This window comes from Myotis yumanensis, unplaced genomic scaffold (assembly GCF_028538775.1).
Source record: "Myotis yumanensis isolate MYYU_CA2020_CCGP unplaced genomic scaffold, mMyoYum1.0.hap1 SCAF_8, whole genome shotgun sequence".
Classification (NCBI taxonomy): Eukaryota; Metazoa; Chordata; class Mammalia; order Chiroptera; family Vespertilionidae; genus Myotis; species Myotis yumanensis.
In genome coordinates, this window is record NW_027223759.1 from 35,727,288 (window position 1) to 35,742,430 (window position 15,143).

Below are 15,143 nucleotides of genomic sequence, written 5' to 3' on the forward strand. Positions count from 1 at the left end.
CCAGGGCTATGTCCAGCCAGAGCCAGGTCATCTGGGGTCCATCCCCAGATGGTCTGCGGACCTGCCAGTAGGGGGTGAAGACTGCCTCCTTCCTGTGCACAGTAGCCCGCAGTCGCAGTTGGCAGTCGTAGCGGCAGGTGTGGGTGTGTGCAGGTAAGAACAGCTTTCCCGCCCTTCTCAGCAGACTTTGCCCGCTTTGTTTGCAGTTTCTTCTCATTTTCACTTCCTGCTGCAGAGGCATGGTACCTTCTCCGGGGGAGCCCTGTCCTACCCAGTCCTGGTCCCGGGTCTTCTCTCTAATGTCTTCGCCCACCCTCCCTCCCCCCGGCCTGGATCAGCGTGGGGGGTGCTAGAGCTTTTGCGGTGAGTACTGAGACCCCGGGGCCCTGCGAGCAGGTAGACAGGGAAGGGGCCTGGCCTGCCAGACTTCCTGGACAGGAGGCGGGATGGAAAAGGTGCAGGGACAGCCAGACTGCAGCCAAATTCTCATATGTTCCAGGCTCTCTTCTCTCTGTCTCTTTGTTCACAATAATTCCTTGCTCAGTGTCCCATGGATGCTTCATTTGATTTTCCTGGATTTCGCCCCCAACATTTAACAGATTTAAACTGGTTTTGCTGCATTTTGAGGTGAATAGAAGAGTCATGTTGCTCCTGGGAACACCTTGGGGTCTTTGGACATGGCTGTGCTCCTTATGGGGAGGGTCTTCTCCAGGGTTGAGGATGAGTTTGGGGACAGGCTGTGCCCACCAGCTCCCTCTAGTATTTATATCTGCAGGTCTGAGGCCCCCGGATAGTCCTGACAAGGAGGTGGCAGATGATGTGTGGGGATGGTCCCTGATTAGGGTCAGCCAGGAGCAGGGCAGAAGCTGGCAGGAGCTGGGCATCCTCAGGGAATGAAAAGGAGCTCTCTGTGCCTGCAGCGCAAGTGGGAGAGGGGCAGGTTCAGAGAACATGCGAGCGCTAAGGCTGGAGGGGTAGGTAAAGGAAGGGCCTTGAGGCCCTTTAAAGAGCTTGGGTCTTTTCTCTTGGGCAGGGGCAGACATTGCAGTTTTAAGCAGGGCCCGGTGTAAATTTATTTGACTTCTCCCTCTGACTGAGGTCTTAGGGATAGATTGGAGGTTGGGGACCAACTTGAGACATCCAAGGAACATATGGTTATGTCCTAGCTGGGCGGGAGGTGGTGGAGGCCGAGAGAAGAGGTCGGTGTCTAGATATGCCCAGGAAGCAGAACCAGCAGACATGACACTTGAGGCTTCAGGGTTTGATTGTATAGATCAGTGGTCGGCAAACTGCGGCTCGCAAGCCACATGCAGCTCTTTGGCTCCTTGAGTGTGGCTCTTCCACAAAATACCACATGTGGGCGAGCACATACAGTGCGATTGAAACTTCATGGCCCATGCGCAGAAGTCGGTATTTTGTGGAAGAGCCACACTCAAGGGGCCAAAGAGCCGCATGTGGCTTGCGAGCCGCAGTTTGCCGACCACTGGTATAGATCAATATGAGAATCCATGAGCATGATATACCTCTCCATCTGCCTTCATCTATGGCAGTGGTTCTCAACCTTGGCTGCACATTAGAATCATCTGGGAATCTTTTTAAAATCCTGATTTCTGGGCCTCATCCTCCAGAAATTCTGTTTCTTTGTTACTAATGTTGTGGCCCCACCCCATAACAAAGAAACAGAATTTCTGGAGAATGAGGCCCAGAAATCATGATTTTAAAAAGATTCCCAGATGATTCTAATGTGCAGCCAAGGTTGAGAACCACTGATCTATGGAGACCTTCTTGAGTCTCTCTCAGCAGTATTTTGTAGCTTTGAGCATACATGTTTTACTTTATTCTTAAGTACTTTGTTTTTTTCATGCTTATAAATGCTATTGTATTTTTAGTTTCCTTTTACAGTTGTTTGTTGCCAGAAATACATTTTTTTGTGTCTGTTAATCTCGTAGCCTATAACATTGCTAATTCACTTATTGGTTCAGAGTTTTGGAGTAAATCCCTTTGGGTTTCCTATATACACAATGTGTCATTTTTGAAGATAGAAAGGTTTCCTTCTCCCTGTCCTGCCTGGAAGCATGGTTGTTGTTGGTTTTTTGTCTCATTTGCCCTGAGTAGAGTCCAGAACCATCTGAATGGAGGTGGTAGGCACTGTCCTTGCTACTAAGCACAGTGGGAGCTTCCAGTCCCCCAGTGAGTACAGTGGTTCCTGTGGGTGATCCGTGATGCCCTTTGTCAGGTTGAGGGAGTTTCTTCCATTCCTAGTTTGCTGTGTTTCTATCATAAATAAGTGTTGAATTTTGTCAAATGATTTTTTTGGTATTGATTGAAAGGATTGTGTAAATGTTCTTCTTTATTAATGTAATGAATTCTATTGATTGACGTTCTAATGTGAAAATAACCCTTACATTCCTGGGGAGCTGTGCAGGTGTCACTGACCTCAGGAGAGGCTGGCGCTCAGCTCAGGGTCTGGCCGAGGCAGTGCTGGCAGATCTATGCTGGAGATGAGCACGTGGACGGCTGGGGACGGCTGGAAGAGGCTGCTAGAGGGTGGGCCTGTGTCCTGAGGAGGGGCAAGCAGGGGTGTGTGTCCCGGGTGAGGGTGAGCAGATGTGAAAGTGGGGCCCTGGATGGTGTGTGTGTGTGTGTGTGTGTGTGTGTGTGTGTGTGTGTGAATGTGTGTGTGTGCGTGCGGATATGCCCACACAGGACTCTGGATAAATAATCTTGGACTCTTCAGATTTTCAAAGTGAACAAACATTAAGTAAAACATCAAGACTTGCTCTGGCCTGACTCTAACCTGACCCCTAACGCAGTCCAGCCTCCCTCCCTTCTCCCCCCACCTCCCACCATCCCCCGGCCCAGCCTTGTAGGTGGACAGAAGCAGGAAGCTTCTTTGTAAGATGAGATAGTGCGCGTAGGTGCAGCCTTTCCGTCAGCTCTGATCTATGTGGCTTTCTTAACCTTATTGATGACTTATTTGCATCTTCTTGATCCCACACCCAACATAATTATTCATTTGTTTTATCCCCTAAGACGCACAATAATCCCCAAACAACACCAACACTACCATCAACAGCATGACTGCCGAGAAGTTGAAGATGTTTTATGCACTGTTAAAATCCTTGGGTTATATAGATGTCCAGGCAAAAGTGTGTTTTAAAATTATTTGGAAGATGAAACACTTTGTCATTCTTTTTGTCCACAGACTGCAGAGACATAGAATACTGGACTTCAAAGTCACATGGGAAACTTCGGTGGGCTATGCCACCAACTGCTAATCCAAGTTCATGGTTTCATCTTGTTTTCAAATATAAGAATTCCTTTAAAAATGTACTTTAATTGACTTTAGTAATTACATGACTGTTTACATGGTTCTAAAGTCAAATCCACACTCCCAGGTGTATTCACAGAAGTCTAGTCTCTACCCCTCTCTCCCTCACTCCATAGCCACCTGTTCCCCACAGGCCACAATTTAATTGAAAACGAACTTGATGGCTTATCCTTCCATTTGTAAAAATATAACCAGCTGGCCCTCAATAAGTGAATGGACATCCACACCCTTGTTTACTTCGAGGCACCTCTTGGAGATAACCTGGTGGCGGTGGCCACAGAGATGGCTCCTCCCTCCAGCTGCCAGCTGCTCCATGGCCTGGACGGAACAGATGCCAGCATGGCTCCTGGGCTGCTGCGACCCTGCCGTGCAAGGTGGGGGGCGGGGGGAGGGGATAGCCTCAGAAGCAGCTTTTCCCTCTGCCTGCCTGTAGAATGGTTCCTAGGAGCGCGTTACTGGGTCAAAGGCCACGCATCTCTAATTTTGGTGGATATGACGAACCCCCTTCCATGCGGTGTGTGCCATGCTCAGTATCAACGGGAGAGGTCTGAGGCTGGCCCCCCACCCCCTCCAAGAGTGTTGTGGACTCTGGCGTTTGCCCATGCGAGACGGAAATGCCACTGTAGGCACTTCTAATCTATATTTCTCTTTGTGAGTCTGTTGGGGTCTTTTCGTATCTTTAACGAACCCTTTACATCGCCTTTTCTGTGAAGTGTGTTCACATATCCATTAGCTGGCATCTTGCCCAATGTCCAGGGGAAGTGAGTGTCTGAGGCCAGCGGTCTTGGGGAGGGAGGGTGGCATGAGAACGCAGCAAGTGTTTCTCAAGAGAAGTGGACGACCTCTTGCTCAGCGTCAGCTGGGTAAGCTACCTTTTCTTGGGGTCTACCCCACACTGGCTCAAACCAGCCAAAGCTGGAGGTTGCTGCCCTCGGGGCGGGGGAGGAGGGGGCAGGGAACCCCTCTCAGAGAGACCTGTCCTCGAAAAGGGAGGCACGCCCTTCAGCTCTGGGTCCAGCTCCTGGAGGTTCACAGCTGACTGTCAAGCAGGGGTGAGATGCAATCACACCCCAGGCTCTCCACCATCACCCCTGTAGCCTGAGGGCCTCACCAGGAGCAGGCTGGCAACTCCTGTCCCCCAGTGGGAAGCCCAGCAGGTTCTTGAACAGGGGCATGACCTCCTGGAAGTGGGGGGCGCCTCGAAGACAGGGGCCAGGATCCAGGCCGGGCAGCTTGATGTCCGAGGCCCTGCGGGAAGGCAGCCTGTCCAGGAGCGGGGCCTGGAGTGGGGCCAGCGGCCAGCCTCCCAGTCAGAGAAGCCTCGGGTGGAGACCGGGGAAGGAGGCCTGGGAGGGTAGAGAAGCACCGCAGGGGCAGGGAGAGGGCAAGAGGCTGGGAGGAGTCAGGACTCTGGCGTTTGCCCATGTGACAGGGAAATGGAGCAGCCTCCGAGGCCCCCCTTGGCTGCTGCCGGGAGGGGTCCCAGGGGGCTCATGCAGCCGCAGAGCAGAACAGGAGCAGGCAGTCCTGGAGAGCCAGCCAGGAGGAGGGGAACAGCAGCTATCAGGGTGAGTGAGCCAACCTGGGGTGGCGAGGGCTCGGGATCAGCGCCCAGCAGAGCCTTCTCTGCCTTCCGCCAGCACAGGCTGTAGTCTCACTGCACAGCGGCCCGTCCAGCTGTGGGCCGGGTGGGTGGGGTGCTGCAGTCATCTGACAGGGGCACTTCTGTCATCTGCAGGTGTCTAGATGCCTTGAGGCATGTAATCTGGGGTGACAGGTGCTTCGGGCAGCTGTTGCGGGAGGGGCCTGAGGAGGAGCAGGCAAGGGTGGTGTCGTAAGAGCTCCCCTCACTGGGCCTGTGTGTGTCTGTGACTCTGTGGGGTGAGGATGGGGGTCTGGACCAGGATAGGCAGCCCCAAATGCACCTCTCAGGCCCATCTGCTCTCACGCTCCCCACATGACCTTTTCATGACCCTTCATGACCAAGGGAACCTCAGGCACAGCTAGGCCCTGAGGGTGTGCCACTGGGGGCCTCCCTCAACCCCTGCCCCTCCTGTGCCCACTCTTAGCCTCAGTGATACCTGTCCACGCTCAGACATATTCGCTGAGGGCATGAATGAATGAGCCGCATGGGGTCTCAGAGGCCAAATATGACTTCTGTGTAGGGGGACAGGCAGGAGGCCCTGTGGATGGGTGGCAGGTTTTCAAGGGAGAGAAGTGGCTGCTGCAAGGGCGGGGCTGGCAGCACCAGGTGTCTGCAGGGTGTGCTGGGCTGGCCCATGAAAACGTCCAGCAGGCTCCTTCCGAGAGGCCCAGCCTCCCCGGGGCCCTTCCCTCCAGGGTTCACGTGGACCCAGGGCAGTGATGCATATGTAGCTCATGACGGTCTCTCACAGCCCAACAGCCCTTTCCTCTCTGACCCCAAGAATTCAGAGAAGGGGGCAGGAGGAGCCTCCCTGAGATCTGTGCCAACCCCCCCCCCCCCCCCTGCCCCCGGCATAAGCCTGTCACATGGACTCTCCCAGGCCAGTCAGGATGGGAACAGGACAGGGCTCTGGGACTGCAGCAGGGGTGGCAGGCACGGGAGGAGGCCTCCAACCCCTGGCGGATGCTGGCAGCAGCATCGAGGCTGCCCTCGCCTGTCCTCCTCGGCAGAGGGCCATTGCTGTGGTTGTGACTGTCCAGGAGGAAGGGAGTGGGCCTGGTCTGCACCTGAAGCCTGCCCAGCATGGCCAGGCCTCTCAGACTGGGACAGCCAGCCTTCCACGGGGAGGGAGCCGGCTCATGGGGAAGGGTCAGAGGGCAGGTACTCCCTCCCACCAGGCAGATGTTTCTGAGCCTGCAGCAGCTCATGTTTATGGGGCACCTGCTGGGAGCCAGGAACCCTGCTCCGTCCTTGGCAGGGTCCCTGGCAGGGTCCCTGGACAAACTCTTCCCGCTGTTAGGGCCGCCAACTGGCTAATACGCTTTATTGAGGCGCTGCTCTGTGCCCCGTGGTGACATGTCCGAGGGCAGGCGGGGTCCCGGTCACAAGCAAAGACTAAGTACTAGTACAGCTGACCCTTGAACTGAGTGGGCCCCTTCACGCTCAGATTTCTTTCAATAAATATTATATTTTCTCTTCCTTATGATTTCCTTTTCTCTAGCTTACTTTAAGGTAAGAATTCAGTATATTATGCATATAACATACAGAATATGTTAACTGACTTTATGTTATCAGTAGTGCTTCTGGTCCACAGGAGGCTACTAGAAGTTAAGTTTTGGGGGGAGTCAAAGTTATATGTGGATTTTCAACTGTGTGGGGGTTGTTGCCTCTAACCCCCAAGTTGTTCAAAGGTCAACTATACAAAAGACAAGTTGTATGAAAAAAAAAACAGATGGAGAGGGTGTCAGAACTGGGTTGAGAGGGGGCCAGGCAGGGGGAGGGGGCAGGAGGAGCCCATGGAGAGACCAACCCCCCCGCCCCTGTCAGACCTGGGTCTGGGGACTGCGAAGGAGAGGGGTGAAACAGGGCCCTCCTCAGGGGCCTCTGAGCAGGAGCACTGGTCCCCGGGTCAGGAGGCTGGGCCACACTCCCCACTGGGGCCTCCGCTCCACCTCTGTGAATGGGCAGGGGTGGGGTCGAAGGGCTCCCAGCAGTCTGTATAGAGAGATGCTGCAGGTGGCAATTGGTGGGGGAAGCTGAGGAGACAAAGTCCCTGCCCTCAGGGTGCAGGGGGCTGAGTCGGGGTCCAAAGGAAGGCCGCTCTCCACGCTGGGCTCGGAGTGCCGAGACCAGAGCTGGGTAGCCTGGGAAGGGGCTTCTGAGGAGGAGACGGGGAGGAGCAGGCCAGGTAAAGCAGCCGGCAGGCAGTCGTCCCTGAGCCGCTGTGTGTCCATGCCTTTTGGTGGTCACCGTCAGCATGGCTGTGCGTGTGAGGGTGCCGTGCAGTGAGCAGGACAGATGCCTCTGCTGGGGAACCCTCTGATGCTGCAAGTGCGTGTGCTGTCTGGAGGTGTCGACATAGTGCCCACTCCCACTTCCCTTCTTGGAAATTCCCCAGGCAGCTCTGGGCTGGGGCAGAGGCAGAGGGGAGCCCGTCACCCCCACTCTGCTGTCGTCAGCCCGCCAACTGCCTGCTGCCTTAAGGAGGGCTATAGTCTGGCAGCCGAAGGGTGGGGGAGACGGCTCCGCCAGGGAAACCGAGGTTGACTGCAGGTCAGTGCCAACCTTGGGGCCTGGGGAGTCTCAGAGAGGGGCCAGGGCTGTGATGGGGCTTGGACTCTCAGGGGAGTGTCCTAATGGAGGAGCTCTGAGGGGCAGGTCTGGAAAGGGGACCCTCCTCCATGAGGGTGGGCTGCAGTTCAGAGGAGCTCGAGGTGTCTCCAGGGCCTAGACTCCCACCTAATTTGAGACTGAAATCTACCTTGTGGGTGTGACCAGCATTCAAAAACTGGATAGAAATTATTTCAGTTCTGTGTGGCCAGTTCGGTGAGCTCTGTTTTGTGAAACAAGATTATAATTCGACTTTTGTACACTCTAGTGTGTGCTCCCCACAGAGTCTAGTCTCCTTCTGTCACCATATATCTGACCCTTTTCCTCTTCTCCCCCCTCCCACCCGGTCTGGTGACCGCCGTTCTGGTGTCTGTGTCTATGAGTTTGTTTTGTTCGTTTGTTGCTTTTTGTTTTATATCCCACATATGAAGGAAATCATGGTTTTTGTCCTTCTCTGTCTGGCTTATTTCACTTAGCACGATACACTCAAGATCCATCTATCTTGTTGCAAATGGTAATATTTCATCCCTTTTCTGGCAGGGTCATGTTCCATTTGTCTATATTCACATCCTCGCCTTGTTTTGTGCAAATTTTGTTTCACTCACACATGCCAGTCCCGGATCCTGGGGTGTTTCTTAGGTGGGGTCCCAGTTCCGGAGGCCTGTACAGCCCAGGCACCACTGTCTGCCCCAGATCCGACTGTGGGGTGTCTGGGGCTGGCAGACATAGGGGCTGGCGGGGGCGGGGGGGGGGGACAACCCCAGTGTGTGCATAGGTCTCTCTGACGGTGACTGACTGCACAGGCATCTTGGTGCAAATCACAAGGTGGCTTTCTGCTTCCTGTGCGGGAAGCAGACTGAAGAGGAAGCTGAGCCTGCTCCCCTTTCCCATGGCAGACTCCCCCGGCCGGATATGACAGGGCCCCAGGTGGCTGAGCGCTCAGAGCACGCGCTTCTGCAGGGCGACTGCAGTGTCTGTTAAAGGGGACGGTCCTGCATGTCTGGGCAGGAGGCCAGCTGGGGTCCCCATGCTGGGGCTGGGCATGGGCAGGGATACACAAGGCCATTTGGGTGGGACCCAGGCCTTGACTTCCCAAGCTCTCCTGGGATGACCCCAGAGGACAGAGATGAGGAGCCTGGAGTAGTAGTCCCAGACAGGATCTGAGGGTTCTGGGCTGGGGGCACCTCACAAAGCTGGCCTGGCAGCTCACCAGGGTTTCTGGGTGGGGCGTAGCTAGAAGGGCGGGGTGGGCAGGAAGGAAGGATCCCAGCGGCTGGTTCTAGTGGGTTCTGGGGGTGTCCACAGCCTGGCCTGGCTCATGGTCCGAGGAACCTCAGGATACGGACAAAATGAGGTGTCTCAGAAAGAACCAACAGAATCCTTCAAAAAACGAGGAGTGAGATCATGGGGCGTGTAGGGATGTTACATACGGAAAAGCGTGCATGAAATTTTAATTGCTGGCAAATGTGCCGTTTTAAAATGCAAAAGAGATGGGATGGGATACTCAGTGGAGTATTTCTGCTTCTGGCTGAAACCTGCCCCTGCCTCTCTAATGGCCTGTGTCTGGAGGCTCCCAGGGGGCCCAGCCAGCGCTAATGAGCCTAATGACTCTGCAAACGCTGGTTATTTCCTGGGGGGAGGGAAGAGAAAAGAACCCACTCAGCCTGGCCCAGCCCGCCCCCCACCCCCCTGACTGACCCACTTCCATTCCCCACCCGGAGGGCCCGTGTTCCTGGGGTGGGAGGAGGCATGGTGCCCTGGTCCTCATCACATGCTCCATGACCCCACCACATGGGACACCAGCGGCCGCAGCCCCTGGGAGGCTCCAAGGTTGACCAGCGCAGGGTGAATGCAGAATCCATCTCAGCATCAGGTGCCATCACCTGGAGGTTGGACCCTGACCACGTCCTCAGGCCCTGGTGGGCTGGTCCTGGGCCTCCTGCCCTGCGTAATGGGGTGTATTCGTATCCGGGGGCGTGAGAGGCCAGCATAGACAGGGAGGGGAGGCTGTGTGGGAGCTTCTGATGATGACGATGACGGGTGGAGGTCACCTAGTGCCACCGTGCAGCCGGTCTGGGCCTGGAGGGCAGGGCTCCCTCAGGGTTCTGACCTCAGGGAGCTCAAGGGGCTCCCTATCCCTGATGGGGCCTGGGAGGGGGCCTCAGGGAATAGGGAGGGCAGGCAGGAGGAGGAAGACCAGACTTCTGGAGTTTTCTGGGGAGCTGTCCTGAGCCACAGCCCCTGCTGTCTGGACCTCTGCTGCCACGAGTGGCCAGGTGGGGTACATGCTGACCACCCTGTTGAGGTGCAGGTGTGGGTCAAAGGTAGGTCCGGGAAGTGGGAGGAGAGGCAGAAGGCATGCAGCAGCGTCCTGGGCCCTCCTTAGAGTCGCCCTTTCCGGCGCCCTGTCCTGAGAGCTGACTCGGCTGGACTGGAGGTGGGCAGCGAGCTCCTCTGCCTTCCTCTCTGCCCAGCAGCAGGCAGGGCCCGGGAGAGGAGGGCTCTCGAGAGTTCGAGGGTCTCTCCAGGCCTGGGCTGGCTCACCGGGCCACGTTGGGCCCACCCAGCTCCAAAGGCCTTGATTTTCCCACCTTCTAGCGGGTAGGGGTCTGGCTTTCGGGGGCCTCAGAGCTCCTATGGTTTCAATGACTTCTTTGGGAAAGTGAGTTTTGGGTTCTGGATATAGGGTAGGGGCTCATCCCCGGCCAGAGATGGGCGGGGCCTTGCCACTCCCTGAGCTCCGTATGCTGCCCGCCCTCCTCACCCCTGCTCCCTTCCTGCAGCCCCAGGACCATGAACAACAGCACCTGCCCCATCATCAGCTCCCCGCTGGTCACACACATCTTCCACGCCTACCTGGGCCTGCTGCTGGTGCTGGGCCTGCTGCTCAACGGCCTGGCGCTCTGGGTGTTCTGCTGCCGCCTGCGCAAGTGGACAGAGACCCACATCTACATGGTCAACCTGGCCGCGGCCGACCTCTGCCTGCTCTGCACTCTGCCCTTCATGCTCTTCTCCATGAATAAGGACAACAGTGGTGACACGGTGCTCTGCCAGCTCTCCCAGGGCATCTACCTGGTCAACAGGTACATGAGCATCAGCCTGATCATGGCCATCGCTGTGGACCGCTACGTGGCTGTGCGGCACCCGCTGTGTGGCCGCGGGCTCCGCTCCCCGAAGCAGGCCGGGGCCGTGTGTGCAGTGCTCTGGGTGCTGGTGGTCGGCTCCCTGCTGCTTCGCTGGGTCCTGAAGGACCAAGAGGGTGGCTTCTGCTTTGGGAACCCCTCCCGGCAAAAGCCCCAAACCGTGGTCTTCTCCCTGTTGGGCTTCTACCTGCCGCTGGCCGTGCTGGTCTTCTGCTCTCTGCAGGTGGTGACTGCCCTGGGCCAGAGGCCAACTGCTGACGGGGGCCAGGCAACCCGGAAGGCTGCCTGCATGGTCTGGGCAAACCTGGTGGTGTTCGTGGTCTGCTTCCTGCCCTTGCACGTGGTGCTGACGTGGCGATTGGCCACAGGCCTGAACACCTGTGTCATTCAGGACATCATCTACATTACTGGCATGGTCTCGGATGCCAATTGCTGCCTGGACGCCATCTGCTACTACTACATGACCAAGGAGTTCCAGGAGGCGTCTGCATTAGCCGGGACTCCCGCTGCCAAGGCTCACAAGAGCCAGGACTCTCTGTGTGTGACTGTGGCCTAGGAGACGACACAGGCGTGTGGGGACCAGATCCAGGGCTCTCCAGGAGGTGCTGCCTGCTGGGGAGAGGAGGGGGACTGTGACCAGTAGTGAAGAGCCACAGGATGGGCCCTGAACTCACCATGGGTGTGGACACTCTCCAAGAGGCCTGCTGGGCAGGGGATGACCCAGGCACGGAGCCTGGAAGGTAACAGCCCCACCCCTGAGACAGAAGACAGCCAGGGGCAAGGACAAAAGAACTGAGGCCTGAGCAAGGCCACCCGGGGACCCCGGGATGAGGCTGCCCACCTGCTGTGTCCAGAGCCTGGTATACCTGGGCATTGGAGTGGGATGTATACCTGCTGGGTCCTGCTACCTCCCTGAGATCGGAATAAAGCTGCCCCCCAGGGCTGATCCTGACAGGGCTTGTGTGCTGCCCACGTTTGCACGGTGGGAGGTGGGAGCGCTGGGGCATCTCCCCCGGTCACTCTCTCGGGCCCCCCAACCTGCTGCCCACCCATCTGAAGTCTGGTGGAGTGAGCGGCCTGGTGTCCTCCCACTGTGCAGGCCAGGATCCCTGGGCCCTCATAGGGGCTGCACAGATGTGCAGAGAGTGGGGAGAGTGGGACCATGAGGAGGTGGTCAGAGTCTGTTGAGGGGACACACTCCCATGCTTCATTCAGGAAAGCCCGGAGCCTTGCCTGGTGGAGCTGAGGGCTGGGTGCCCAGCCAGGCCGGTTTGGGCTGTGGCTGCACCTCCCTGGCCTCCAGACTCAAGTCAGAGCGACCAGAGCTTTCCAGAGGCTGCTGTGAGTGCTGGTCCGAGGGGGGCCTGGGTTCCAAGTCCAACTCATTCCGTCCCACCTGCATGTCCTTGGGCACCAAACAACCCTCCTGCCCTGTTCTCCAGCTTTGTGATGAGAGTGAGAATGGTAGACATGTCCTGGCAGGGCTGACCTCATAGGTGTGAGGCTGCTGCAGTCCCACAGGCCCTTGCTCAGGGATGGGGTCCACACTCACCCCATCCAGTGCTCCCCAAATTCTCCACACCCCTCATCCCAGCCAGTCTCCCCTTGTGTCTGCACCCGACTCTGGTCCTCCAGGTGCCCCTCCCTACCCCCAACCCTGCCTGCTGTCATCACAGCCCTGTCCTTCTGGGGACAGTTTCCAGTCTCTGACTTCTATCAACCCGAACCTCAAGGGTTTTGTTTTCCAAGTGTTACAGAAAACAGGAGAACCAAGCAACGCTTAGAGAGATGGAGTTACATTTATTATTATTACACGCGGGCCCAGAGGAAAATATCTCTCAAATTCTGGGCAAAATCACACAGGAAGTTTCCTGTATTTATACCATTTTACCTTTTTTGTCTCCCAAATATAGGTTTTTTTTCCAGTCCCCTTTGCAAGTTCTTAAAGGGCCCTATGTGCTGGGGCTTTGAGACCTCAACCAAAGGCTTGGCCTAGTGCCAGCACTGATACTTCGTCTGGAGAAGGTTTAATGGCCTCTCTGAAATGGGAGTAGTCTTATTTTCCTTATTATTTAAGTCAGCAAGCATTTACAGAAGCCAGAATAGCAGGGTTAAAAGTTCAAACAGCAGTTTTTATATAAGATGGATGCTTCATTCCCCACTGGTTTTATGTACATGAGTCAGATCATTGACTCTTTTGTATCATTGTTGGGGAGGGAGTTATATTGACCCTTGAGGATTATAAGCTTAATAAAATTAATTCTCTGCTGAATAAAGTCAGTGGGCCTGTTTATAAGATAAGGGACCGGAATGAAGGCCAGGAATAATCTCTAGAGCAGTGGTTCTCAACCTTCCTAATGCCGCGACCCTTTAATACAGTTCCTCATGTTGTGGTGACCCCCAACCATAAAATTATTTTCGTTGCTACTTCATAACTGTAATTTTGCTACTGTTATGAATCGTAATGTAAATATCTGATATGCAGGATGTATTTAGGCGACCCCGTGAAAGGGTCGTTCAACCCCCAAAGGGGTCGCGACCCACAGGTTGAGAACTGCTGCTCTAGAGGGTCCAAAGAGTCCCGGACTCTCTATTTTGCCTGGCTGTCTTAAGCTGGGTGTGATGAAGCCACATCAGGATCCCGTCGACCTTGACTGCCATGGGGGTGGTCCTTTCCAGGTAGGAGTCAGTCCTTGGGTGGCAAATTTCTTTATCTAAACAGTCACCAGGTTGGAAGGGACGGACCGGATCAGAAGTTGGTTCAGGCAGAGTGTCTCGGACATGCTCCTGGACTGCTTTCGGGGTGGACTGTAAGAACTTGGGTAAAGATTGGTTATGGATTTCAGCTTTTCTAGATTGGGTTTCCATGTAAGCTGGTGAGGTGGGTAGGTCAGGGTCTGGAAAAATCACTAGAATCTGTAGAGGCCCCACTGGTTTTAGGGCAGCCTTCCGGGCCGCTTCGTCTGTGGCCCGGCTCCCTCTTGCTTCTGTGGAGTCCCCTTACCTTGTAAATAGCACTATGTAAGTGAGCCATTGCAGATGAGTACCTGCTATCTGTATAAATTGTTACTGATTTTTCTTTTGCCCATCGGAGAGCCTGAATAAGGGCAATTAACTTGGCCTTCTGTGCCGAGGTCCCGCGAGTGAGTGCCTGAGATCAGATGGTTCGGTCTAAGCCCCCACATACCTGATTCCTTCCTGGACAAAACTACTCCCATCCGTGAACAGTACCTTGTCCGGCGATGCCAGTGGGGTGTCAGTGAGGTCCAGGTGGGCTGTACTAAGTCAGCGACCTCTGAACAGTCATATAGAGGTTCTTCAGAGTCATCGCCTGGGAGGAGGCTGGCAGGGTTGATAGCAGGAGTCTTGTGGAACCGGATGTGGGGCTGGTCTAGTAGAAGAGCCTGAAACTCGGTGACTCGAGCATTTGACATTTAGCACTCCAGTGTGTTCCGGAGTAAAGCCTCAACCTCATGTGGGGCAGTTAGGATTAGTTCCTGCCCTAGGGTTAACTTATTTGCTTTTTTGATAAGCATAGCTATGGCTGCTACTGCCCAGAGGAAAGTAGGTCACCCAAATGCAAAGGGGTCAAGTCTTTTGGACAAATAGTCTACCAACCTTTTCTAGGGGCTGAGACTTTGGGTGAGTACCTCTTTGGCTATGCACCTTGTCTTACATACCTAGAGGTAGAAATACTTAGTTACATGTGGTAGCGCTAGTTGGTCCATCGTCCTTGCTCTGCTCATGTCTGTCTAACTGCCTAATATATTACCTCAAGGATCCTGGCTCTGAATTCTTTTAGGGAAAATGGACGTTGAATTTCTTCTGTAGCTGCTTTGTGCTGAGGAGGGACGGAGTTTTCTCTCAGAGCCAAGAGATCCTTGCTGTCTGTCAGAGGGATGATGAGGCCTGGGCATAGAAGAAGGTGGGCTTGTGACCTGGCAGAGACAAACCGTAACAAATGGTCCGGTGGAAGGGAAAGAAAACATTTCAGTTTTAATAAAATCTATTGAAATAGAATTTTTCTCCTCAAAATTACCTCTATGTTTATCAAAAGAGCCAAATTATTCCAATTTTTTTATTGTATTCAATTTGGCCTGATTGTTTGCATAAACACAACAAGAATGGTAACTGACTACCTTTGCCGGAATTTCATGATTGAATCTTAATGAAGCCAAGCCATCCAGCTGCCATCAGGCCTGCCTGCAGTATCTGCTGAGTTAGGTGAATCCCTCACCTGCAGTGGCTCTACCCAGGGCCATGTCCTAGGCTTTCAGGCCCATCTCAGTAGCTCTCCCACTCATTGCAGACCAGAGTGCATGGGGGTTCTGCAGGGACACAGAGGCACCCTTATTGCTCCCCTTTTACTCTGACCAACTGCCAGTGATGGTAGGGTGTAGGGCGCAGCTATAGG

The 15,143-nt window shown here is 54.9% G+C and overlaps 1 protein-coding gene across 3 annotated transcripts; it reads left to right on the forward strand.

Annotated features, from left to right (window-relative positions):
- The first annotated feature begins 138 nt into the window (after positions 1-138).
- Positions 139-12,150, forward strand: GPR35 (G protein-coupled receptor 35). Of its 3 annotated transcripts, none has more exons than XM_070423380.1 (2): positions 139-363; positions 10,370-12,150. In XM_070423380.1, the coding sequence occupies exon 2, from the start codon at positions 10,380-10,382 to the stop codon at positions 11,283-11,285; it is 906 nt and encodes a 301-aa protein (XP_070279481.1). In that variant the 5' UTR covers positions 139-363; positions 10,370-10,379; the 3' UTR covers positions 11,286-12,150. The 3 variants fall into 3 exon arrangements, with proteins under 3 accessions (XP_070279481.1, XP_070279482.1, XP_070279483.1); XM_070423381.1 differs by lacking the exon at positions 139-363 and adding an exon at positions 4,886-4,899; XM_070423382.1 differs by lacking the exon at positions 139-363 and adding an exon at positions 7,471-7,529.
- The last annotated feature ends 2,993 nt before the right edge of the window (positions 12,151-15,143 follow it).

Coding starts and splice junctions, on each gene's coding strand:
- GPR35 (XM_070423380.1), top strand. CDS start 10,380: ATGAACAACAGCACCTGCCCCATCATCAGCTCCCCGCTGGTCACACAC.